This window comes from Tarenaya hassleriana, unplaced genomic scaffold, assembly GCF_000463585.1.
Source record: "Tarenaya hassleriana unplaced genomic scaffold, ASM46358v1 Cleome36, whole genome shotgun sequence".
NCBI classification, from domain to species: Eukaryota; Viridiplantae; Streptophyta; class Magnoliopsida; order Brassicales; family Cleomaceae; genus Tarenaya; species Tarenaya hassleriana.
Window position 1 is genome coordinate 1,097,806 of NW_010966665.1, and position 23,604 is coordinate 1,121,409.

The window sequence follows — 23,604 nt, forward strand, 5'->3', positions numbered from 1 at the left end:
TGGAAAGAAAGTCTATATCAATGCTTAACACTAAACAGATTTGAACGGATCCAGAAATTGACATGTTCCAAACTTGTTGGAACAACAACAGTTTGACCGATCTTGTCTGAATGGATAGGATAAACACATAGCCAAGCGGCAAGCAGAGCTACATAACCAGGTCTGTGACATGGAACAAAAAAGCACATCCATCCACCAAGGAACCAACTTTGTGTCTGTAATGAAAGATCTTTGATGTCACTTACAATTTCTTTTATCATGGTTCAGATAAATTAAAATTATTGGTCTAAAAAAGCGGGGAAAAAAACTCAGATTTAACTTAAACACGAGACATGCCGAGTTTGCGTTCGAACAAGCGGCGGAGAAGGTAAACCTGAAGGACACTGGCTCCGATCAATGCAGCTGACTCGAACATTGCCTTGTGAATTGCCCTTTTGCTCATGTTCTCGTTCACTGCATATCCCCCAAACCAAGTAACACGTCACTAAACACGAATTCCGATGACAAAAATTTCACGAAATTCACACAAACCTAAGCCCGAGGGCGGAATTTCCAAACGGAATTTTTGGATTTTTCGTGTTTTCTAGAGGAAGTAGAGCTTAAGCTTATATAAACTTCAAGATTTGAAGTCAGCTTCGGAATGGGTTTCGGGACAATCTTGGTTCTGAGTATTTCGCATACGCGGATACATGTATATCTAATGGCGATTTCCCGAAAGATTTTGTTCTTTTTAGTATTTTGCATTGAAGGGACCACCAGTTCACAACCATCTCTTGATTCCAGGTACGAAGATACGAGAAATGAAATCGGATTTTAAAAACGTTACCGATAGCCTGTCGGTCGGTCTGAGCCTCCAACCAGTGTTGTTCAAATTGGATGTTGTAAAGGGCTTCCTCCAACTTGGAGATCTGCTCCATCAATGGTGTAAAATGCTCTGCAGAAATTCACAACAAAATGGTCTCAGCAAATCTATCAAATCTAAGAGAAGAAACTGATCAACCCTTCAACCGAAACCGAAAACGAAAAAGGAAAAATGAACGATATTACCGTCTTTTGCATGCTGATCGTAGTATGCAAAGTGAGCGAGTTGAACATCAAAGTCGATAGTTTCGTGGTAAGGAGACTTGTTCGTGAAGCAGAATTTGTATACCCCTTTCCTTTGGACAACAAACTCGTGCTTGCCACTAGTCTGGTCCCGGAAGTCGTGCACTTGTTCACCTGTCGGGCCATGAATCTGATACAACCAAAGGAACCTCATGTTAAGTACTAACAAGAAAATGACGGGATTTTTCACTAGCACTGAGATGTCCAAACATTAAAAAAATCTCAGAACTTTTACCATACACGAACATAGCGTAAAACGCATCAACACGATGGAACTGAGGAAAAACACGAGAAGATACCCCCTCTTTTACACGGTGAACCAAGGTATTTTCTACTAGAGAACATATATTTCCTGTTATTACATCTCTACTATATCCTATCAACCATGTAATGAAAAACAAGCAAGAACTAATCGAGTTAGCTAGTTGAGGAAGAAGAGACATATTACAAATTCATGTAATTTCTGGTCCAAATTTCTACAGGAAGCAATCGAGCTGAGAACTCATCCATCATCAAGCAATCAGCCGAAGATGCAAAGACAAAACAACCATTCTGTAAAATTCTAAACCAATTCATCATTACCAATAGAGGCTCGAAAAATCCAAACTTGCAAACACCCAGAACCTCAAATCCCATTCACCATTACCGATTCATCGGAATTCCATAGCTTCCAGAGAAATAGTACAGAGAATGTTAAAAAGAGTAAGGGTGAAACCCTGAAAAACAAGCGGGATAAGACGCGGAACATACCACAAGATCTACACCATCCTCGTTGTAATGCCACTGGGCATCGGACTTGATGACAACGAACGAGGCGTGAAGCGTATCGCCTTCGTATTCGGCTTTATGAGAGAAGCACTCTTCTCTGTCTATCACGAATCTTATCCCCAACGTAACCTGGAATCCCCACAGGAGCCCTAATACTACAATTGTACTCTTCAAGTCCATCTACCGCCCGAAAAAAAAAAAAGAGAGGAAAAAAAACCGCCATCGCATCATACAGAAGAAACCCAGATTACAGTTTCCAAAATTCGGAAACAGAAAAGCTATAAGCTTCGATATGGGGATGAAAACGCAGACGGAGAGAGAGGGGTTTACCTTCGAAATTGGCGAATTCAGAGGGTTATTCACGGAATTATTCGGTCACTGGAAATTGGATCTGGCCGCAGAGTAGGCGGAATCGGAGCGATCGGAGAATCCGAGATGCGGCGGAGGAGCGAGTTTCGTCAGAGAATCGGACACGAAGGTGTATTGTTTAGACGGAGGCGCAGTTTCGTGATCGGACAAGACCCGAGAATTAACTCTGAACGACGTCGTTTGTGCATCTAGAGCTGTTCAGTCAGATGTCTTACGTGGCGAATTATCATTGGGTCAGACCACGCCTTTTATACCTTTGAGATACTGCCACGTCATTATACATATACACGCAAACTCACATTGGTTATATATTTCTAGGGATGTCAATTGGGTTGGCCAACCCATTTGGGTCCAATCCATATGGATTTGAAGGATAAACGGGTTGGGTTGGGTCGACCCGTTAATAATAGTGGATGGATTGGGTCGACCCATTAAACCCGTATAAACCATATAAATCCATTTATATATTCACAAATTACTTATACATATATAACTATTTAATATGTATATTCATATAACCTAGAAATTATCATTTTAATATTCAATTCGGTTTATCGATTCAATAAAAATATATATAAAATTGGATATTATATTATATTCGATAGTTTATAAAAAAATTATACATTTCTTTAAAAAAAATAAGATTTTTTTATTTTTTTTAAATTCGATTCGATGTTTTAAAAATATTGTCGTTTAAATTTTTTGAACGGTTCGTTTTAAAAACGACACCGATTTTTTCAATACGATTCGATTAAGAAATGGTTCCACTTTTTCGGTATGATGTGTATTTTCGGTACGATTCGATTCGGAACCGTAATTTGGAAAAAGAAGGGATATTGGACAGTCTTAAAAACTTTTTCGTTACCGATTTTTTTATACGATTTGAATTTTTCGGCACGATTCGATTCGAAAACGACACCGAGTTTTTTGGTACGATTCGATTCGGAACGGTACCGAGTTTTTTATACGATTCGAATTTTTTTACACGATTCGATTCGAAAACGACACCGTGTTTTTCGCTACGATTCGATTCGGAACGGTACCAAAATTTTTATACGATTCGAATTTTTCGACATGATTCGATTCGGAAACGACATTCAGTTTTTCGGTACGATTCGATTCGGAATGGTACCGAGTTTTTTATACGATTCGAATTTTCCGGCATGATTCGGAAATGACACTGAGTTTTTTCATATGATTCGATTCGGAAACAAAACCAATTTTTTCGGTTTGATTCGGAACGGTATCGAGATTTTATACGATTCAAATTTTTCGGCACGATTTGATGCGAAAACGACACCGAATTTTTCGGTATGATTTAATTCGGAGCAGTATCGAGTTTTTCGTCACGATTCGAATTTTTCGATACGATTTGAAAACAAAACCTTATTTTTCGTTACGATTTGATTCGAAAACGATACCAAATATTTCGATTTAATTCTTATACATATATATAAGTATATATAAAAATATCTAAATATATAATGAATTTAATAGGTTAACCATTTAACCCATGGGTTTAATGGATCAAAACCCATTTAACTCATTTTAAAAAATTAACCAAATAGACTAACCCATTTGGGTTTATAAATGGGTCGGGTTGAGTCGACCCGTATAACCCGACCCATTTTTCAAATGGGCTAACCCATTTGGGTTTATAAATGGGTCGAGTTGAGTTGACCTGTATAACCCGACCCACTTTGACATCTCTAATTTTATGATATAATAGTGTGTGTTTTTTTTCCTGTGAAAGAAGACGATAATAATATCGTTTTAAACAAAAACCACGTGGAATAGGGAATTATATAATCCGTAGTGAAAGAAATATGGAGAATGGAAAATGAGACTCATTTTCCAACTTTGATATTTTTAATGAAATTTTGGTCAAAGAATGTTAAAAACAATGGAATATTTAAATTTATATAAATTAAATTAATCTTCTAACGTTTTCCTATCGAGTCTCGGGGTTGACTAGTAGATTCATTTCGAAGGCGAATAAAAAAATTAGATTAATTTGACTATTCCTAAAAAAAGTAAAAACAACACAAAATTAGACTAATTTATTTAACAATCTACAATAATTAAGATTTAAATTCTACATTAAGCTTTAAGTTATTAATGTATGAGCCTCTAAAAGTTTTTTTTTTTAATAACTCATTATTTCCTTCATCTATTTTTTTTTAAAAAATATTCATTGCGTATCCTGATTTGTTAAAAAAATAAAAGCCGTACAGAATCCTATTAAATGACAACTCATAACATGCTGATGCTGTTAGGGAAAATCCTATTAAAGCTATTAATGATTTATTGAGCAAACAAAAAATTCCAAAAAAAATAAATAAATAAATAAAAGGACAATATTTGGAACTGTCGTCAGAAGAACAAGTCAATCATCCTGACTCCACGTGACGGCGCGTGCTCAGACGGGAATATTACTCAAATAACCCACTTGGGTCGCAGCAATTTCAGTGTACACCACCGAATATATTTCACCATATGGAACGGGTTTTCCGACACATTTTCATCGGTAGGTTTCATAATTAAGAAAAAAAATTATTAGAACGATTTACATAATAAAATTATATGTAATAAATTACTCTTTATATTTCAAAATATTTATAGTTTTAGGTTATTTTTCAAGTTTCAAAATATTTGTCATTCTATATTTTTAAGATATTTTTTTACAATAATTTTCAATTTTATCCCTATTAAATTCCAATAAATTATTAATAATAACATTGTTTTTATTATTAGATAAGGTATATGTGATTTTTTCTATTTTTTCTTAAAAATTTTTGAAATAATCTAAAACAATAATTATTTTGAAACGGAAGGATTAACTGATAAAATTATTAATTAAGGGATTGAATGAATGTGGTTTTTAAAGTTTTTAAAATTCAAAAACTAAAAAAAAAATTGATAATCTAATTTTTTGTAATTTTTGTTTTTTAAAAAATTTGGAAAACATTTTAGTGAAATAATTAACTAAAAATTAAAAACTCTATTTTTTTTAAGATTTACAAAACTACAAAAATCAAAAGTGAAAATCTCAAAATAAAAACTTTACCCATTAATAGCCTAAAATTTCTGGATATGAGTTCCAAGTATTAACTTATGAATACAATACAAAGTTTATGAAGATCGGTTCCCATCTACTTGTGTGCAGCTGACAATGCCCATATGATGTTTTCTTCTAGATGTTTCCAGAGGGAAACTTAGAATAGTTCTGTGCCTATATAAAAATTCATATGCAGATACAGTACAGTACCTTATGAACATTAAATTCAAAAAGTTGCTGAAACTTTAAATGTATGTTTATTTAATATTTTTTATATAATGTTTTGGAGAGGTGGTAATGAATCTTTTAATATCTGATTTGACTTCTAACAATTTATAAAGAATTATATCTATTTAATTGTTTGAGGATTATCTATTTGGTTTCGCTAAAAAAAGAAATTCATCAAATTTAATCCACGGTAAATTCTAAATTCAATCTTTGTCTAAAAAAAAATAATGTAAGAAATGTCTCCCTATAGCAAGTGGGATAAAGAAGGAAAACAAAAGCAATGGAAAAAAAAGTTAATATTTTTTCAAAAAGGAAAAACACACAAAAGGAAGAAAAGTAAAAAAACAAAAAAGCCCTACGCCTCCAAATTCAATTCACACTGCATATTGCTCCTTCGTCTCGTCTCCTGGCCCGTCCTCTTCTCCCTCTCTGCTTCTTCGTCGGTCGTCTTCTTCCTCGTTACTTTTCCCAGATGATTCGATAATTCCTCAGTTACGCAGTTGTTTCGAATCTAATCCTCTCTGGCTGTCCTCGTGGCTCGTGATACATAACTCACGTGGTCGTCTATATACGTATATACGAACTGTCAGACCCTCGGTCTGGTCCCAGATTTGGTTCGGGCAAAGCAGAGGCGACGAGCGAGAGACAGTTGGAGAAGATGGTCGGCGGCGGGACTAGGGTTTCGATGTCTGCGAGCACGAGGAAGATGATCCAGAGCATCAAGGAGATCACGGCTGGAAACTATAGCGAGGATGAGATTCTCGTAATGCTCCATGAATGCGACATGGATCCCGACGAGACCGCCCAGCGCCTCCTTCTCCAGGGTATAATCGTGTTGCTCTTTTTTTTCCTCTCAATTGGGTTTTCCAGTCCTCGCCCTTATCTGATGCTGATTTGCTTGACTCGATCCATCATATGACAGTGGAATTCGATTTCGTGGGATTTCCACTTAGCTTACCGTTTGATTCGTCTCGTGTTTTTCCCTCATTAGGTGAATTGCTTAGGTTTCGATATGATTACCTTTTCTCTCCTGTTGATATTTCGGGGAGAAGAAAAGGCAATATCCTCTTCTTTTTGTTTATTTGAATCTCATGTTAATCGTTTTCCGTAAAAACTTAAGGGAATGATTAGATCAGAATTATCGTTTACTTCCTCTGGTAATGCTTTGAAGCAAGAACAACTAGCTTCTAACTGAAGGTTTTCCGAGTGATTTATGTATGCCTGTATGTGAAGAAAGTCATTAATCCACGAGGAGGATATTTAGGCTATGTCATATGTGAGTCGTAAACAAAGTTTGATGCTTTCTCACTGAAGAATCATGTTTAGAAATTAAATTCACGGGGCTGTTGATGTCATTGTCTCTGGATCTGTTTCCATGTTTTGGCTGCATTTACCATGTTCTTGTATTCACAGTTGTCTAAGGTTGCTTGTTAAGGCGAAAATTGTTTCTTGGCATGCTTATTAATGGTCTTGTATCAGCTCTCGTGAGAGTCTACGTATAGACGATGGCTGCATACCAATTGTAGCATGTTATTTGAAGCGATTCTGGGTTGTGATTTTCCGTGGTTTTAGCTTTTGTTGTATGAATTAATTGTTATTCTATCATTTGTTTCTGAGCTAATGCAAATATTGGGGTATGATTGGACAGACCCATTTCATGAGGTGAAGAGGAAGCGAGACAAGAGAAAAGAGGTATAGATCGATTGTAGTTCATCTAACTCTTGGGGTTCTCTTTAAAGCATGTGTAGTCTGCAATGGACAGCATAATTTGTGATATGTAGAATTGTAGATTCACACTGCAGGTCAAGTGCTAATATCAATTTTTCTTGATGTTGTTACAGAACCTTAGTAACAAGGATGCTGTGGAATCCCAATGGGGATCTAGTGGCCAGGGACGTGGGAACAGGGGTGGTCGAGTTAATTTTTCTTCTCGCCATACAGTTCACGGTAAACAACTATCTCTGGGGCTGCAATGTGTTAGATGTTGCTTCAATCTTCTTATATGATGTAGTTTCTCCCTGTAGCTTTTGTAGTTTGCCATGATAATCCCGTTTCTTCCGTTAACTAAGTTAGACCTTAGTAAAGGCTTATTAATTGTGTTTCTGAATAGGTTATGCTATATATGTCACGGTGTATTTTTTTTATCATGTGCAATTGTGTATATAGGAAGTATCCTGGAAGCAGTCCATGATTTGTAGCTTTTTTTACTGTGAATGGTTATGGCTGTTATAGCTGAGTGTTTAAATATTTACATATTATCAGATACTGGCAGTGCAAAGAATTCTTTCAAAAAGGAGAACGGCTCGAAGCAGGTCACTGATTCATCCATACCAACTTCTCAGAAGACCAAAAAGGAGGAATCTGCTTCAAGGTGATCATTATCGTATTAATATTATTTCTACCCTGCATCATTTCCTTGTCTATGTGGCATACAGGTGAATGAATACTATCCTTGCCAAAAGCAGGGGGTTTGCAATTTAGTTTTATACGGGATATACATTACATTCATGAATATGCTATTTGCATAATTCTTTATCTTCCTCTTTGAATATTTGGTAGCTTCCCGGCTATATTGGACAACGGTTCTACTGGTCTACCCTCTCAAACCTCCAGTGTTCAACATGCTTCCAACCTCCCAGCTAATTTTGGCCAACCTAAAGCTACGGGATCTTCTGTCTCGGCAAACAAGCTGGGTGAGGCAGCACCTTCTGTTGAATTGACCCAAAAAAATCAAGGTGCAGTATCTGGTTCTGGGCATTTGGCCACTGAGCAGAAGCAAGTTCACTCTCTACCACTCCCTCGTCTGTTTTCTTCTAAAGTTCGATACTCGTCTTCAGGTCCCAAACCAGGGAATGAACAAACACCTCAAGAACAGCACGCTGGAGAACATAGGTATACAGGGAGACCCCAAGGGGTAGGGAAGGTGGCTCTTTCTGATCCTCATGGCTCCAGGCCAACATCAGCTCATAGCAACAGCACAGGTAGTCGGCCTTCTTCCAATTACAGCAATCGGTTGCAGCAGACAGTTGGTCATCAAAGAGGTAATGGTGATGTATTTTCTGTTTTATTAAATTGCTGCTATCTGTGAAATAGCCTGGTTTTATAGTGAACGTTATCTTGATAGATCATGAAACTGTGCACCTATATTCTATAAACATATTTTCTTAGTAGAAAATCTGAACTTATTAGAGGTATTTTCTGAAAAGATGAAAACAAATGATACAGAAGATGTGCTTGACTAAAAATTTAGTATATTCCTGGTGAGTAAATTCTGCGTATAGATAAAACACTGGGTGTGGTTTTCAAGAGAAAAGCAGTTTGGCAGGTATAGTTCATCCTCATCATATGTTTTTTCTTAATTAATGCAAGAAAGCATTCAGCTGACATCTATATGTAATTGTTATCTTTTTCCGGTAGGTGGCTCTGTTAAGGAATGGAAACCAAAGCCAGTGAACCTTAATCCTGTCCAGGGTTCTGGGGCATCGGCTGCATCAGAAGTTCCTGCAGTTCCATCCGAGCCCAGTGAGAAAGCATCTAGTCAAGAAGCTCTTCCTTCAGTCGAGGCAACTTCAAAACTGCAGAAGCAGCTTGAAGACTTGCACATTCAACAACGTCAGCATGTTATTTTTCCAAATCATATTCTTGTTTCAGAGGCTGAACGAACCATGTTAAGCTTTGGAAGCTTTGATGCTGGCTTCTCTTTAACATCAAACATGGTAACTGGTCCCGAGAATGATAAGAGCTCTACTCCTCTCTCTCGGGCTTCTCATGATGCTGAAAGAAGCCTTGAAGAGGGTGCATTCAGGTATCAACAGCCGTCTCTACTTCAGTTCTTGTTGATGTTGCTGAGAATTCGTTACCTTCTAATTTATAGCCATGTGGATTTTAATTACAATGAAGCGCCTGGAGCTTCGTTTCTGGGTCATAATGTTCACACAATATGAATTCTTAGCATAATGCTTCAAATTTAAGCTTTGCATTTCTAACCTTTACAATTCAGATTCTCGAACATTGATGACGTGTCATATCCTATCTAGGAACTTTCTCTGCCTAACCACGATCATATTAATGTGGCTAAGGCCTAAACTGAATTTTCTTTTGAATCCAGTAACCAGAATGCATCAATGACGGAAAAGGAAGGGGATATTCATGAAAACTCTGAGTCACCTTCACAAGTTCAAGATGATTTGGCTGTTGATGGTGTTATCTCAGCTAGTACTGCTGCAGAGTACAATGAACCCAAACAAGAGAGCATTTCGGAGTCTGAAAACCATCAGAACTCCTCACATGATTCCCAAAATTATGGTATTGGACTTCCTCCGGCACTTGGGAGCCAACTTCCGCAATTTGAGAACACTGATCCTCAATCACGTGATGCTTTCCGTATTCAAAGCTTTGTGGTAAGCTTTCAAAACTAATATAACAGATGTGTTGTTAACTAATATCCTATGTCAAATGCTTTAAATTGTCTGTTATGCAAGCAGTTAGTATTCATTGAAAATGAAAATTTGGCAACTGTTCGTACATATCTATAGCAATTTTACCATTTGCATTGTTTTTCCACCCTGTCTTTCAACGTAATTACTGTCCTTTTCTTTGTTGTAGGTTCAACAACCAATTGATCCAGCAAGTTACTATGCTCAGTTCTACCATTCTAACTCGGACAGCGATGGGCGTGTTTCTCCCTTTATTTCCCCAGGGGTTGCCACCAAATTCAATGGCAGTGTTACAGTATTGCCTCCACATTCATCTCAATCTCTGCAAGAGGTTTGTTCAATATCATGGGTGAATCTAATGGTTTATAACACATCCGATTTAGATGGTTTTGGAAGTTTTATGTTTACCATCAAATTTCATCCTGGAACAGCAGCTGCAGCAGTAGTCAAAATAATCAGTTTACCCCATTTTTAACATCAACAAGATGGATGCGTGTATGTTTCTGAGATGCTCATACCTTTTTGTTTTGCAGGGTGGAAACACCTTAGTTATGTCCGCTGCTAGTCCAACTCCGCTGGTTACCCAACCTGCTGGGCTGATGCAGAACTCTGTACCTGTTTTCCGTCCTCCTGGCATGCATGTGTCGCCCTATCCGCCGAACTACATGCCATATGGACACTACTTCTCCCCGTTCTATGTTTCCCCACATTCAGTCCACCAGGTCTTAAGCAACGGTGCATTCCCACAGCAACCTCAAGCAAGTGGTGGTGTATTTCCCGCCCCTGGAGCTTCAACAGGAGGCAAGTACTCGCTTCCACAATACAGGACTGGAACTAATTCAGGAAGCTTGACATATGTCGGTACGCCAAGTGGCTATGGACCGTATGGTTCCTCCACAGCCGGTTATTCTCCCATTTCTGCTATGTCAACCGGGAACCCGACTGCTAATGATGATCTTAATACGCCACAGCTGAAGGATTCCAATGGCTACACCACTGGACACCAGGTTTGATGTTTCTTCGTATTCTTTGTTCCTGAAGTAACTCCTTGAAGATGTTCGGACATCCTTAGAGTCATCCAACAGCAAAATATATTCTGCATTAATAAAGATCGTATTCTAACAGATGAGCTTGCTTGTTCACAGGGTAAAGCTTTGCCTGTATGGATCACGGGAGGTCGTGATGTGTCCAACTTGCCACCAAACTCTTTTTGTAACCTACAACACCAGGGCCAACACATGGCTTATGCACCAACACAAGCTGGTCATATCACGTTTCCCGGTATGTATCACCCTACACAGGCAGTAGCAGCAGCGGGCGTTCATCCGCTCTTACAGCAGTCTCAGGTCGTGGCTGGACCAGATATGGTGGCACCCGGGCCGAATGTTTTCCAACAGCCTCAGCAGACACAAATGAACTGGCCAAGTAATTACTGAGGGTAAAGGAATTGTGTTAAAGAGGTTTCGAATCCAATCTTGTGGATTGTTCTTGGGAGCTCCAAAATAAGGATGAGAAGCTGAGGAAAAGGATAATAGTTATCAAACTGTAGAAGAATTGTGGCCCCTCGCCCCTCGGGTTGAAGAAGGTATCGGATGAGAAGGGCTTGACAATAATGATCGAAAAAAGCTCGGAAAGGTACCGTCTTTCCTTATCGATTGATATATAAAATTTATTTCGTAGTTTCAAGGGTTCTTAGCTCTCTTCAAGTTGTTGTGAACAAGGCAAGAACTTTGAGGATGAGTCGCTCTTTTCGCTATTATTATCGCCGGCTTTTGGTTCAAGTTTTTTGGAATAGGGCTCCAAAAGGCAAGTTATATAAAGAAGGGATTTCTGATCCTCCCTGTTTTTATCCTCTTCTATTTTGCCATGTTTCTCTCTTCAAATGTAAAGTGGATTTTTTTATAGCAAGAGAAAATGGGGAATGATGGTTGATGATGATGTAACACAAGACTCTGTTGTAATTGATTCCTGCATATTCTGATCAATTGTTTGAGTTTTATTGAAATGTATATTCATTGAGCCATCCCTTGGTAATAGAGCCTCGCTTGCATGTTCCTTCCTCACCCGTTTATTTGTCTCTTTGCATGTGTATGTGTCACCACCATATGACCAAATCCACACCTGTCGTGGAGAGATCTGATCATTATTGTATGGTGTTAGTTCTTGCTAACCCTCCGATTCAACCAGAGGAATATCTTGATTTAAGCTAACATGCTATGTGAGAGCTTGAATACCATTTTAGTTAGTACATCATATCACTTCCACTTTCATGCCCCCTCTGTACAAAAAACAACAACAACAGTATAATCCCATCTTCTGTACATTGGAAAACCCTCTTCTTCAAACCAAATGCTTCACCAGAAACACGACGACGAAAGCTCTTCCTGTGGGAGCAAAGGGTTCCGACACAAGGGGCAAGTGTTGTTCCAGTAATCTATCCATTTCTCCAGACACGCCTTGTGGAACACGTGCCCACATTCCAACTTGTTTATCTCTGACTCTGGTTCGAATTTCATCAAACAGACCGAACATTTCTGGTCGGAACGTCGTTGGCAACTACATATGCTCTTGAACTGAGTTGGTGGGTTCCGGCTCCTGAACTCGTCGAGGTAGTTACATTCCGAAGCGTAGATTCTCAGGTCGTATGCTTCGTCTGAGTATGTGTCAGATGGATCTGATGCTGCTGCTGCAGCAGCAGAGGATGACGAGAGGCGGATATTACCAACAATGTGGAGGATCGATCTGACTATCCCTTTGACTATGGCTATCGACGAGGCAGTGTTTACTAGTAGCACACAGAGCATTCCTTCTGACGGAGCAGGAAGACTAGACAGACCCATTTTTTTCTTTTTGTCTTTCTAGATACTGTCGGAAAGGTTGGTTTGTGGAAAGCTCGAACAAATGGCAGAACTCGGTTTCTGATGTGCTGTTCCGCTTCCTCCTATGTCCCTGTCCAAAAATAGCAAGGTCTAGACTCAGATAAGAACACATCGCAACCAGATAAAGTAACCAAGCTTTTCCAAAGTCTACTGCTTCTCACTGATCCAAATCAAGAACAGAAGCGTAGCTAAAAACACGTGATGCACATCGAAAACGAACCGGACCCAAATTCAAAAGCAACGTATTTGATAGACAAAACAAACAGAAGTGGGATTTATCAAATTGCGGGTTCTAACTCGAGACATCATTTCAGCCATGGGAACACGGCTTCAGTTCAGCCGCCATGAAGCAAATACAGATTTGGAAACCTAACCCGTTCAGAAGGTAAAACAAACATAGAATTTGATAGGTAAACCAAAGGGAGTTGCCCCAAATTCGGTTGAAAACATTACCAGAATCTTCAAATTCCTCTGCCGTTGCGTTCAATGTTCGATCACAGTTACACAAATTAAAAAAAAAAAAAACATAAACAGATACAAACCCCAATAAATTCTTACTGATCATTATCTATAGGTCCTAACAACATCAGTGATCAAACATATGGCCACATGTGTGGCTACAGAGTAACATATCTCCGGAACATAAATGCTTCAAAAGGATACCGTAAAAGCCAAACCCCAAAAGCTCAGATTTAGAATCAAAGTTGCAGGATTAGAACAAAAGAAACACAGAAATCATGAAAAACAAAGATGGAAAACATCGATCTTGCACATTTTCGGGCATAAACTTACCGAAAATTCAACACAGCTCGCGTGAACTATCCCAATCAGAAATAAAACCTCGGCTCTCAAAGAGCAAGACCAAGTATAAATCCGAAAATTAGGTGGAAGCACTATTTGGAATTTAGGGTTCTTACGGACACAAGATATCAAAGGTTTCTAATTTTGGTCTGTATCTTCTTCGGTATCTTTGCATCTCCGCACCGTTGTTCCTTCTTAATATAAGCTCCAACAACCTTTAGCCACGGTTACTTAACCATGGTTAGAATCCCGGCTAGCCTTTGTTAACCATGATTACTTTATTTTTTCACATAATGGAATCGGATATGTCTTCATCAGATCCTTTTGTACTGTTTTCATTTTTGTTATCTTAATTTTCGGTAATTTAAAAATATACTAATTAAAAGTGATGATTTTTTTGCCGGCGTTCTTTGTATTCGCAATTATTTATCAGATTTTTCCTTCATTTTAAATTCGAATAAAGAAATTTTTTCATATCTTTCTTTTGATTTTATTTTTGTTGGTAAAGACCCTTTCTTTTGATTCTAAAATTTAAATATTATTATGCATTTCTAATAAATTACATGTTCAAAATGTTTTTTTTAAATTTTTTATGCATACCTTTAATGATTTCATTTTTTTATTTTTGTAACCAGTCACATAAATTGTCATGTGGTATGTTTTCTTTCAGTATGATAGGAACATATCTACTTCTATAAAGACAAAAGCTTTAAATGCTTTCTGATAAATAAATAAAGAGAACAAGGGAGAAAGATACCCAGATATGTGACTACTATTTTCTAATATATACTATGTTGCTTGTGTACAAATAAATTATATATATATATATATATATTATTCTGAAATATAATATGGGTTACATTTGTCATTTTAAATTCCTATGGTTACTTTAGTCGGACTTATTTTTTCATATTAAAATAATTGATCATAATTTTTTATTCAAAATATTTTTTTAAAATTCAGTTATATTAATAAGAGATAAGATTGTGGGAAGTATAGTTGGGTAAAAGACCTGATCGGGTGAATTTTCGAATTATAAAAAAAAAATAATGCGTTTATATATTTTTATATTTGTATTGTTTTAAGATTTTCAATTTTAATGATATCATATATGAATATTTTAGGGGTAATAAAAGTTGGAAACTTGGGCTGTACGTATGCGTTAAAGAACTGACACTGGCATTAGGGTATTAATTAACCCATGATTAAAGAAGTGCCATCTTTGTTTTGTTGTCGTTAATTTGGCATGTGATTAGTTCCAGACATTAACTCCTAAAATCAACCGCAGAGCCCAAGTGACCAAAATATCAAATAAAATAGTAGCAAGCAAACATATAATATAGTTAATTTACCATACAAATAAATTTGAGAAGAAAATAATTATTGGCGAGTAAATTCGACAACAAGTACACGTGTCACTGAATATGAACAACAACAATAATTTTATTAATAATAATAATAATAATAATAATTAGGTAGAGAACTTGCATTATATTATATATACATACGTATATATACGGAACTTGTATCTAAAAAAAGTAACAAAATATGGAATTTGGATTCGTAACACACAATATATCCCCCCTCAAATGAATGAAACTATTTCAATATATATATATAGTAGGTACACGTGTGAATATAAATAAAAAAATAAAATGAATTAAATATAAATAAGTTTGGATTGAAAACGTTTTTTTTTAAATTGCATCAATTAAAATAAAAAATGAAGTTTATTATTGTACAAAACAAAGGCTTGGATTTGGCGTGTGTAAGTGTAACAAGTACTCTTTGACCATAGAACACGTTTTCTCCATAGGTTTGTAGTATAATACAGGTTCTGTATATGTTTATATATGACACACGTGTATTGATTTCTTCTAATAATAAATTAATATGAGCACTTTGATAGAGGCATTTTATGGGTGAAAATTAGAGTTGATTTATTTTTGGTTTCCGGTTTTAAGGTTTCTTAATATGTAAATTCTACTGATTCAATTTTACTAATAAAAATGATCTATTTTTTAAAAAAGAAATCTGCATATTAGGTTTCTCAATCAATTTATGATATACGCATTCGGTTACTTTAATGAAATGGTGCGATTTAATTTGTTTTTTTTTTTCTATATGATACAACATAACAAAATGAGCCTCTATCTACGTTGGCCCAAATATGAAAGCCCAATAAGGTTTAGAATCCTCTTCACGGCCCGACCCAGTGTTTTTTTGCGAAAGAAATTGAGCTCGCATGCTCCAATGGAAGAAAGCCGCTGAAGCCAAGGACTCGGACAAAAAAAAAGGCATCCCTCTTCTTCACCAAACGGTCAAGCTAGTATATTGAACTAAGATCCAAAATAATCTCGAGATCGTAGTTTAGCCATATAATTTGGAATATACGTCCCTTCTCTAAATTTGAAGTTCGAATTCGGGATAGTACAAACGCTTAAACTATCCAATTTTGGGTAATCTTATATTTTAGTTGAATGACATATAACTTTTGTTCCTCATAGTGCAAAAATGATAAAAAAAAGCAGAGTTGTATTCCTTCATTAATTTACAATCTCACCGTGGAGTGAAAGACAGTCATATGGACATACATACATACATACATACATACAAGCAGATTGTTTAAGCATCTGCTTATGTGTGTGCGCAAGGAGGGTACAAAACTCATGGGCGGGTTTTTCTTGGTCTCCCCTTATGCAAATGTTTCCAATACATACTACAAATGGAAAGCCTTTTCTCTCTGCAGAAAGACCATCCAAAGAAATAAACATAAATGTTTTTGTGATGTAAAAGAGACAGACCACTGCATCTCTCTTGATGAAAGTGTGAAGCTTTTGAGGCCAAAACTGGTGCGTGTAAATAATGAATGATGGCTAAGAGAATCAAGAACTTGACCTCTCTTCAATGCCAAAGTTGCCCACTTTGTTTCGTTTCTGTGTGTTTTTTCTTTGAGGCAGCTTCCAAATTCAGAACTTTCAGACCCCAGCATTGGAACTTCCAAATTCTGTCACCAATGGTTCCTTCTGTTTTTTAAACCCTGGAAAGGGTCAGGTCTCAGTAGCTTCTGGTTTGGCTGAGCGGGTCGTAGTCATAAGCATCGCCCGCTTTGACAAACCGCCCTTTCACCCGTCTTCTCACATCAGCTCTCGCCTTGCGAGAGGCATACCTCACTCTCTTATCAAACCTATTTCACCATTGAGAAAACCCGCAAAAAATGAATCACCAAAACGCTAACGGGTGATGAATTCTCAAAACGTTTTGTTCAGAAGGTACTTACTTCCGGGATTTTTTCTTCTCCTTGTAACGCATAACTGCGTTGCTACGGCTTGCTGCTTGTGAGGAAGCATTGTCCTGTGATGACGGAGGACACCATGGTGGCTCTCCCGAGAGACGAACAGATGAAACCCCGCAATCTTGATAATCCCCAGCACTACTTTCTCCAGTGATGCCGGAGAAAGAGATGTTTGAATGAGCTGGCCTTGATGTGAAGCAGATTATCGAATCGGTTTTAGCACTCATGAAAGAATCTGCGGATGCAGCATTGCTTCCAGCCGGCTGCATTGTGTTGCCCAAACCAGCAGATGAGCCCTGAAATTGAGTAATACAGAGCATGAAAATCACAACCAATGATTCATCTTACCGATTGTGATCTGATTAAAAAAAAGACATGAAAAGACCTCGGGAGCAGCAGAAGGCTTCTCAAACAGACTGTCGAGTCCACCATTTTCAAAGAACTCTTCCGAAGCATTGAAGGCTACACCAAAGAGTTCTTCGTAGTTCTCAAGAGCCAAATCAACTTCATCCTCTATAAGATTCCCGTAGAAGTCGTCATCACATACTCCAAGACCCTTGAATCAACAACGGGACAACCTTAGTTTTCGTTATGCAGACAAAATGTCCGGTGTTCTAAAGAAACATCCGGGATGGTAGTTGCCTAACAGGTGCCACGGTAGAGTTAACATAAGCCGAATGATATCAAATATATATAAATACCTTCGCCAATCTTGAACTTCCTGGTAAACTGGGCGGCGGATCCATACGATGTGCTGCAGAACTCGTCTCGGGAACTGACGAGGAGCCATCTGGTTGATCCACATTACCATCTTGGGCAATGGAGTTTTCTCTCAGGCCATCGGCTATACTCATCAAACCCATTTCTTGCTCACATGCTGACTGGCCAACTGAAGAGTTATCCGAGACAAAGGACCAGATAGAGGCAAGCTCTGAACTCGAAGGGCAACCCGAATAGCAGTTGATGGTTTGCCTTTTATGATGAGCAGAGGAAGGATTTGAGGTTCCGTGGCCTAACCACTCGCAGTTTTGACAGAGAGAAACCCTCTCTTCCTCACATCTGACTGATGCAGGCTGTGAATGGCACCTCTCACACACGAGCGTTCGGGAGTGACGTTTGGATAACGCATTAGCGGAGTGAACATTTCGGTCACAAGAGAGGCACAGACACGCTGCGTCAGATCGGCAATACACCATAGATCTTTGTTCACCGCAGAAATCACACATATAACCCATCTTCAATGGAATCAATCCTCTACTAATCTGACCCAAATCTGATTTTCTGCTCAAACTGTTTTATGTACTGGCGAAAGGAGCTTCCCTTGCTGTCATACCATTCACCATTTAATGCGTTAGTCCACAATCTTTATAAACAACGTATGGAAGATTCATATGGAAAATGCTTTAGTCAGCTGAACTTTATCTACATAGAAGAATTTCTATATGTGAAGAACCCAAAAGTTGCTTAAATAAGGTCAAAAGAGGCAAAAGATCTAACCTTTTAGAGTATTTCTCATTTTGGGTTTGATTTCCATAAACAGATGTGGGTTTAGTAAGGAAAGCAGCAGGAAAAAAAGGGGGAAATGTCTGCTCCAGATTCCCAGAAAAGGTAGCGAATCTGACAGAACTTTGTATGAGCAGAGAGACAAAAGCTATCAAATAGTAATTCTGTTTCTGAAATTCGTTGTTAAATAACTCCAGAACTATCAGAGAGCATCCAAGAATTGGAGCAATCTTGAAAAGAAAAAAGGCATCTTCAGGAAGATGAAGACGAAACACAACTATCATGTGAACAACAACAAGAAGAACAACATCCCATGATCTAAATCAAACTCAGACAACATAAACAACAACAAGCTCAAGCTTCACCTGCAGATCAACAAAATATCCACTGTTTCTTTTACCTGTAAGAAAGGATTCAAACTCCAAATTATCAGTTCCCGGGGAAAAATCTTGATCACTGAAAGAGAGGGAGAGAGAGAATCAAAACCCAGAAACAGAAGAGTGGCAAAGATCCATTCATATAACCAAAGCCTTGATCAAGAAACAGTGAGAAAAAAACATAATTATTACAGCTAAAAGAACAAGCAAACAAGAACAATTAAGATGGGCAAAAAGCAATCAAAGAAGGGGGGGAAACTCACCTTTGAGGATCCTTGACAAAACCCAGAAATCCAAAAACACAGAAAACAAGAACAGAGCCCTAGAAAACAGAGAGAGATTCCAGAACTTGGCTCGCAAAAAAATCTCTCATGCGTGTGGGGAAAAAATAAAAAATGAAAATAGGAGAGGTGGATGGATAGACAATGGGTGGGCATGTAGGCATGTGACATAAGCTGATAAAAAAGTGCCAAATAAAAATCATAAAAAATTATGCAAGAGAGAGAATAAATCTTTTAAAAAACTTTAAAAGTAAAACATATAATATTAAAAAATGATAATAAAATGGGAAAAGTGCAGAGTTGGGGGGTGTGGGGCCCGACTATATTTATAGTGAAAGGCAAAAACTTTTTGGACCCAACTGATGAATTTTAAGAAAAACAGCGAGGCTTTATGTATGCTCACGCGCCTGCGAGTCGGAATAGTGCGGTACTCGCGCAAGTAGAGTACCAATTGGCTGTTTTTGGTTCTTTTCGGGTTTCATGGATTCTCAAGGCATCACTTTTTGATGCTTTACGGCATATCAGAACACTGTCGCACACAAATATCTATTTATATACAGGCCTTTTGGTCAAATGACGACCTTACCCAAAACCAAAATATCTACAAACACATGGCTGGGATATATATATATATATATATATATGTATGTATATATATAGAGTGAGACTCTTAACTGTATGAATAGAAAAATAAAAAAAATACACAGAAAATATTATAATACAAAAAAATAAAATAGAAGGGTGTATAGATATTTATTTGCGCCTTTTTTTCTTCCTTCTAAATGCGTGAGTTAGGTCAGAGATGAACCAAACCCACCCTTTGGTTTGTATCTCAGACGGTGAAAGCGATTGGTCATATGATATTCATGCTCCGTACGAGTCGGACTAACAAGATCATAATTTCCCATTATTATTATTAATATTCATCATTTTCCAATTCCTAACATTAATAATTTGATTAAACTGACTTACATTGGTAACTATAATTTATATTCTCGATTACCCAAAAAAAAATATTTAAGATAGTTCATCTAAATTCTGTTTGAGCAAAAAGGAAGATAAGTCAAACGAGTAAAAGAAAATTTTAAAAAGAAAGGAAAAAAGGTTGAATATTTCAAATTTTGGACGAACTACATCCATCCCATTCAATTTTTTTAAATATGTTTTGAATCTAATTTAGTATTTGGTCGGATTGGAACTCAATTTTTTTATAAAAATATTTATTTTCTAAAAATCTTTTTATCATTCAATTTAATTAATTATTTTTTATATCAATCTCGAATTGGATTAGTTTGGCTTTAAAAAATTGTAACTAAATCAATTTTGTTTAGATTTGAATTCATGGCAATACGTTATTTAGCTTTATTTTATGTTGTCTATTCAAACTAAAATATCTATAGCTGTAAAGGATACCCACCAATAGGGAGAAGGAAAAAAGGAAAAGAAACTGTATTTAAGCAAAAATAAATAAATGATGCGCAAATCCAAGTTGATGGATAAGATCCATGTTCATACGATTCCCAACTTCGCACTTCACATCACAATCTTAGGAAATATATATTATATATATAAAACAACGGGCATCGAGGTAATGAAAGGCTCTAATTTCATAAGATAATATTAACAATTTTAAAAGAGTAGCGTTAGTGGATTTGATTGGTAAATTTTTATCATTGGCTGTGACAACAGCAGATCATCACATGAGATGGCCCATCATGTCCTTGAACTCTCATCATTCCCTTTTCCCGTGAGAGTGATATCAGAAAGAATATGGGGTTGAAGGGTACTCAAAACCATGGTGGTTCTTGTGAAGACTGAGGTAGATACCGCCGTAAAAACTCCTATTAGTGAGCTACAATCACACGGCTATTTCGGGTTCAGGGTTTAGGGTTCTGTTTTCTGGTTCTGTGGTGAGTTTCTCTACCAAACCCAAATTCCCAGCAACCTAAAGGAGAGTGGCTCAGCGACATGGATAGATTTTGATTCTGCCAGAGAATAAGAATCTTGACAAGGGCTAACAGGGCTGTTCTAGCGAATGGCTACATCGGATAAGAGACGATGAAGCATCAACGGGTTGGAGAGCGTTTCATCGACCAACAGGAGACAAATATCCATGAAAAGATCTGACCTGAGGATTATCCATAAAGGGCTCGCCAAGGCTTCTCTTCTTCTTTCCATGTCTTTGAAGTGTTCCATTTGATTTCGTTTCTCAGAGAAACACAGCCCTGTACTGTAGAACTTGCCACAGCGTCTCCAGTTTCATGGAGTACCTACAATTAGGACCATGCGAAATCATTATTCAGTAACAATCACAATCTAATAGAACTAACAGTTGGTATTGTGGATAAACTACCTGAAGCTCTTCCTCTAGAGCTTTGCTGGATATGCCGATACTTCTTTGCCCAATAAGAACAGAGGTAGGCAGCCCTAAAGCATTAGTCAGTTGAAGAAAGCATGATAAAGGTCCGTAATGGATCTGCAGTAATGGTGGTGGCTTTCTGGGTATGCGAGCAGCATATAAAACACTAGCCCCTGTTTTTGGACCAATTTGCACATGATAAAGACCAGAATGTTTGTTACTCGATGCAAGAGATTCGATTTGAAACTTTAACTTGGATGCCGCCACTAGAAAAGTTGCCACCCACCGTTGGAAGAGGCCGTCGACACTCCCCCTGTAATTTGGTCCAGTAGTTCATTCATTGCACACACTATCGTGGGAGCCTCACGGCTTTGGAGAAGCCATGCCGGCACCTTGAGGAAAAGAAAAATCAAAAGTAAAAGATCATGTCACTTATTTGATTCCTTAAAAGCACGTTCAGTATGAATACAAGGGCCAAATATTGGGTTTTTCTGCAATGTCATGATGCTGGTGAACAAACAATCATATAATAATAGCTTGGACTTCCGATCACCAAACCAAAAAGCCTCAAGTTTTATCATTCACCCTGATCACTCACACCAGAAGCAAATCTCATATCGTAATCAGGTTTCAACTTTGGCAAACAAAGACTGAAAGGAGGCATTATTGCTTTACCTCTAACCTTTCTAGTTTGAACTTTCTTTATTATAAGCTTCGGTTTTGGGGTAAGCCAAATGAAGAAGCAAATGGATACTACGTTGTTCAGGCATAGGTTTCTGACTTCACGAAGCATGAAACAGGAAAATAAAACACAACTGAAGAGATCAAACTCCAATGCACCACGACCCTTCAACTAACCTAGACCTTTGAGTTCACTTCTGCCCCCAAATCGAACAACGGGATCCATCCATAAGCTTTCACAAAATGTAGTTCGCAGCTCAATGTCTCCCGAATAGCATTTCCTTTTCTCCAACAAGGCACGCGATGATCCACAAAGGGTCTCCGCTTAATTTCCACCCACTTGAACAGATTCCAGAAAGACATACGCAGTTTTTTTTCGCGGCCCAGTCCACAATAAAGGGGAAAAAAACAGAAAGAGTATAAGAAGTTGTGGAAGAACCTGAAAAACTCCATTTCCATCGACGAAATGAATGATTTTCCCGCTAGCTCTGACACCTTCGATACCGTACTTATCCAACGGAAGCTCGAACGGTACTTCTCTGCAGGAATTCAAAGTCACGGAATTGAAACAAAAAGGGAATGGAATCAGAAGAGAGGTAGTGAAACCGAGGGAGAAAGAATGAGTTACAGTTTGCGAAGAGAGGAATTAGGGTTTGGGTTTAGAGCACCAGCAATGGCTGCGGCAACGCCATCGGGATCGTCCCAGAGGAAAACAATCTTCCCGGCTACATTCATTCCGGAAATCGATCTGGGTTTAGGGTTTTGTTTACCGGAGAGGAATCAAACGGACGGATTTCACAGTTTCTGATTCTATTTCTTGCGTATCAAGCAGCTGACTTTTTATTCGCATACTTGTTTACTTAAGTGGCATTATTTTCCATTTAATTTTTTTTAAAACTTGTATCTTTGAATATTTGGTCGATCGTCTACAAAAATTTGGGTTGCCTTTGTTTTTTTTTTTACAGATATTTAAATTTTTTCAATTTTAATTTGGATAATAGATTTTGTATTGTCTATTTGAATAGCAATAGCTTAAAATTTTCTAATATGTATCCAGTGTGTCTTTTATAATGATTAAAAAATAACCGCTTGCAAACAAACAATATATAAATTAATAATTTTCGAGTGTAGTGACACCCGACTCTTAACATTATAAAAAAAAAAATCGACTAAGATTTCTAAAAAATTTAAAAAAAATCTAAATGTGAAAAAAACAAAAACAAAAATATGCTAATATGATTCGGCTCACTCAAGTTTCCAAGCATAAAGAAACAAACAAAAGTCTTGCAAAGGCCCATACCCACTTCCTCCGCTAGAGGCGGAGTAATACCTACTCACCGGACTACTCCCTCCGCCGCCGCCGCTATCTCCTCCGGCCACCGCTTCCTCCGTATCTCTGCCCTCCTCCTCTGCCGCAACTGCTGCAATAGCCACCGTCACCGGCTTGAACACAAAAACAACGTTC

The 23,604-nt window shown here is 37.6% G+C and overlaps 6 protein-coding genes across 10 annotated transcripts in view; 1 reads left to right on the forward strand and 5 right to left on the reverse strand.

Moving 5' to 3' along the window:
- Positions 1-102: 102 nt before the first annotated feature.
- On the reverse strand, positions 103-2,399 carry LOC104822438 (transmembrane emp24 domain-containing protein p24beta2). The gene is made up of 5 exons (XM_010553663.1): positions 2,203-2,399; positions 1,855-2,052; positions 1,048-1,234; positions 827-934; positions 103-453 (listed from the first exon to the last, which is right to left on the reverse strand). Exons 2-5 carry the CDS (start codon positions 2,050-2,052, stop codon positions 320-322), a joined length of 627 nt encoding a protein of 208 aa, XP_010551965.1. The 5' UTR covers positions 2,203-2,399; the 3' UTR covers positions 103-319.
- Positions 2,400-5,870: 3,471 nt separating this feature from the next.
- On the forward strand, positions 5,871-11,972 carry LOC104822439 (GBF-interacting protein 1-like). Its single transcript, XM_010553664.2, has 11 exons — positions 5,871-6,351; positions 7,176-7,219; positions 7,369-7,474; positions 7,790-7,898; positions 8,087-8,262; positions 8,365-8,568; positions 8,945-9,332; positions 9,636-9,927; positions 10,133-10,294; positions 10,497-10,970; positions 11,109-11,972. Exons 1-11 carry the CDS (start codon positions 6,186-6,188, stop codon positions 11,397-11,399), a joined length of 2,412 nt encoding a protein of 803 aa, XP_010551966.1. The 5' UTR covers positions 5,871-6,185; the 3' UTR covers positions 11,400-11,972.
- A 187-nt stretch (positions 11,973-12,159) lies between these two features.
- LOC104822440 (probable E3 ubiquitin-protein ligase XERICO) lies at positions 12,160-13,827 on the reverse strand. 2 transcript variants are annotated; one of them, XM_010553667.1, is made up of 2 exons: positions 13,635-13,827; positions 12,160-12,932 (listed from the first exon to the last, which is right to left on the reverse strand). In XM_010553667.1, exon 2 carries the CDS (start codon positions 12,801-12,803, stop codon positions 12,318-12,320), a length of 486 nt encoding a protein of 161 aa, XP_010551969.1. In that variant the 5' UTR covers positions 12,804-12,932; positions 13,635-13,827; the 3' UTR covers positions 12,160-12,317. The 2 variants fall into 2 exon arrangements, with proteins under 2 accessions (XP_010551969.1, XP_010551968.1); XM_010553666.1 differs by having other exon boundaries at positions 12,160-12,912; positions 13,635-13,825.
- Positions 13,828-16,158: 2,331 nt separating this feature from the next.
- On the reverse strand, positions 16,159-19,260 carry LOC104822441 (zinc finger protein CONSTANS-LIKE 9). Of its 4 annotated transcripts, none has more exons than XR_773202.2 (7): positions 19,082-19,260; positions 18,842-18,897; positions 17,640-18,262; positions 17,324-17,494; positions 16,924-17,234; positions 16,542-16,830; positions 16,159-16,386 (listed from the first exon to the last, which is right to left on the reverse strand). XR_773202.2 is itself a non-coding variant. In XM_010553669.2 (7 exons), exons 4-7 carry the CDS (start codon positions 18,171-18,173, stop codon positions 16,701-16,703), a joined length of 1,146 nt encoding a protein of 381 aa, XP_010551971.1. In that variant the 5' UTR covers positions 18,174-18,262; positions 18,436-18,555; positions 18,842-18,897; positions 19,082-19,260; the 3' UTR covers positions 16,159-16,700. The 4 variants fall into 4 exon arrangements, 3 of the variants coding, with proteins under 3 accessions (XP_010551971.1, XP_010551972.1, XP_010551970.1); XM_010553669.2 differs by adding an exon at positions 18,436-18,555 and having other exon boundaries at positions 16,159-16,830; XM_010553670.2 differs by adding an exon at positions 18,436-18,564 and having other exon boundaries at positions 16,159-16,830.
- Positions 19,261-20,682: 1,422 nt separating this feature from the next.
- On the reverse strand, positions 20,683-22,874 carry LOC104822442. Its single transcript, XM_010553671.2, is given in 5 exon segments — positions 20,683-21,369; positions 21,453-21,737; positions 21,740-21,850; positions 22,579-22,678; positions 22,768-22,874. Coding segments are annotated over 5 exon segments (738 nt in total). The 3' UTR covers positions 20,683-21,234.
- A 452-nt stretch (positions 22,875-23,326) lies between these two features.
- LOC104822443 overlaps positions 23,327-23,604 on the reverse strand; it is a 1,709-nt gene continuing 1,431 nt past the window's right edge. Inside the window, exon 2 of the mRNA XM_010553673.2 lies at positions 23,327-23,559. Coding sequence (XP_010551975.1) covers positions 23,385-23,559 — 175 coding nt within the window. The 3' untranslated portion in view covers positions 23,327-23,384. The remainder of the gene's footprint in view (positions 23,560-23,604) is intronic.

Excerpts from the sequence above, each read along its gene's own strand:
- LOC104822439 (XM_010553664.2), top strand. The coding sequence starts at position 6,186 with ATGGTCGGCGGCGGGACTAGGGTTTCGATGTCTGCGAGCACGAGGAAG. Across the intron at positions 7,899-8,086 it reads AAGGAGGAATCTGCTTCAAG|CTTCCCGGCTATATTGGACA; the intron begins GTGATCATTATC and ends AATATTTGGTAG. Across the intron at positions 8,569-8,944 it reads GACAGTTGGTCATCAAAGAG|GTGGCTCTGTTAAGGAATGG; the intron begins GTAATGGTGATG and ends TTTTTCCGGTAG.
- LOC104822441 (XM_010553668.2), bottom strand. The coding sequence starts at position 18,173 with ATGGGTTATATGTGTGATTTCTGCGGTGAACAAAGATCTATGGTGTAT. Across the intron at positions 17,495-17,639 it reads GAAGTTCAAGATTGGCGAAG|GGTCTTGGAGTATGTGATGA; the intron begins GTATTTATATAT and ends TGTTGATTCAAG. Across the intron at positions 16,831-16,923 it reads GAGAAGAAAAAATCCCGGAA|GTTTGATAAGAGAGTGAGGT; the intron begins GTAAGTACCTTC and ends ATGGTGAAATAG.
- LOC104822440 (XM_010553667.1), bottom strand. The coding sequence starts at position 12,803 with ATGGGTCTGTCTAGTCTTCCTGCTCCGTCAGAAGGAATGCTCTGTGTG.
- LOC104822438 (XM_010553663.1), bottom strand. The coding sequence starts at position 2,052 with ATGGACTTGAAGAGTACAATTGTAGTATTAGGGCTCCTGTGGGGATTC. Across the intron at positions 1,235-1,854 it reads AGGATGGTGTAGATCTTGTG|ATTCATGGCCCGACAGGTGA; the intron begins GTATGTTCCGCG and ends TGGTTGTATCAG. Across the intron at positions 454-826 it reads GACCGACCGACAGGCTATCG|TGAACGAGAACATGAGCAAA; the intron begins GTAACGTTTTTA and ends GGGGATATGCAG.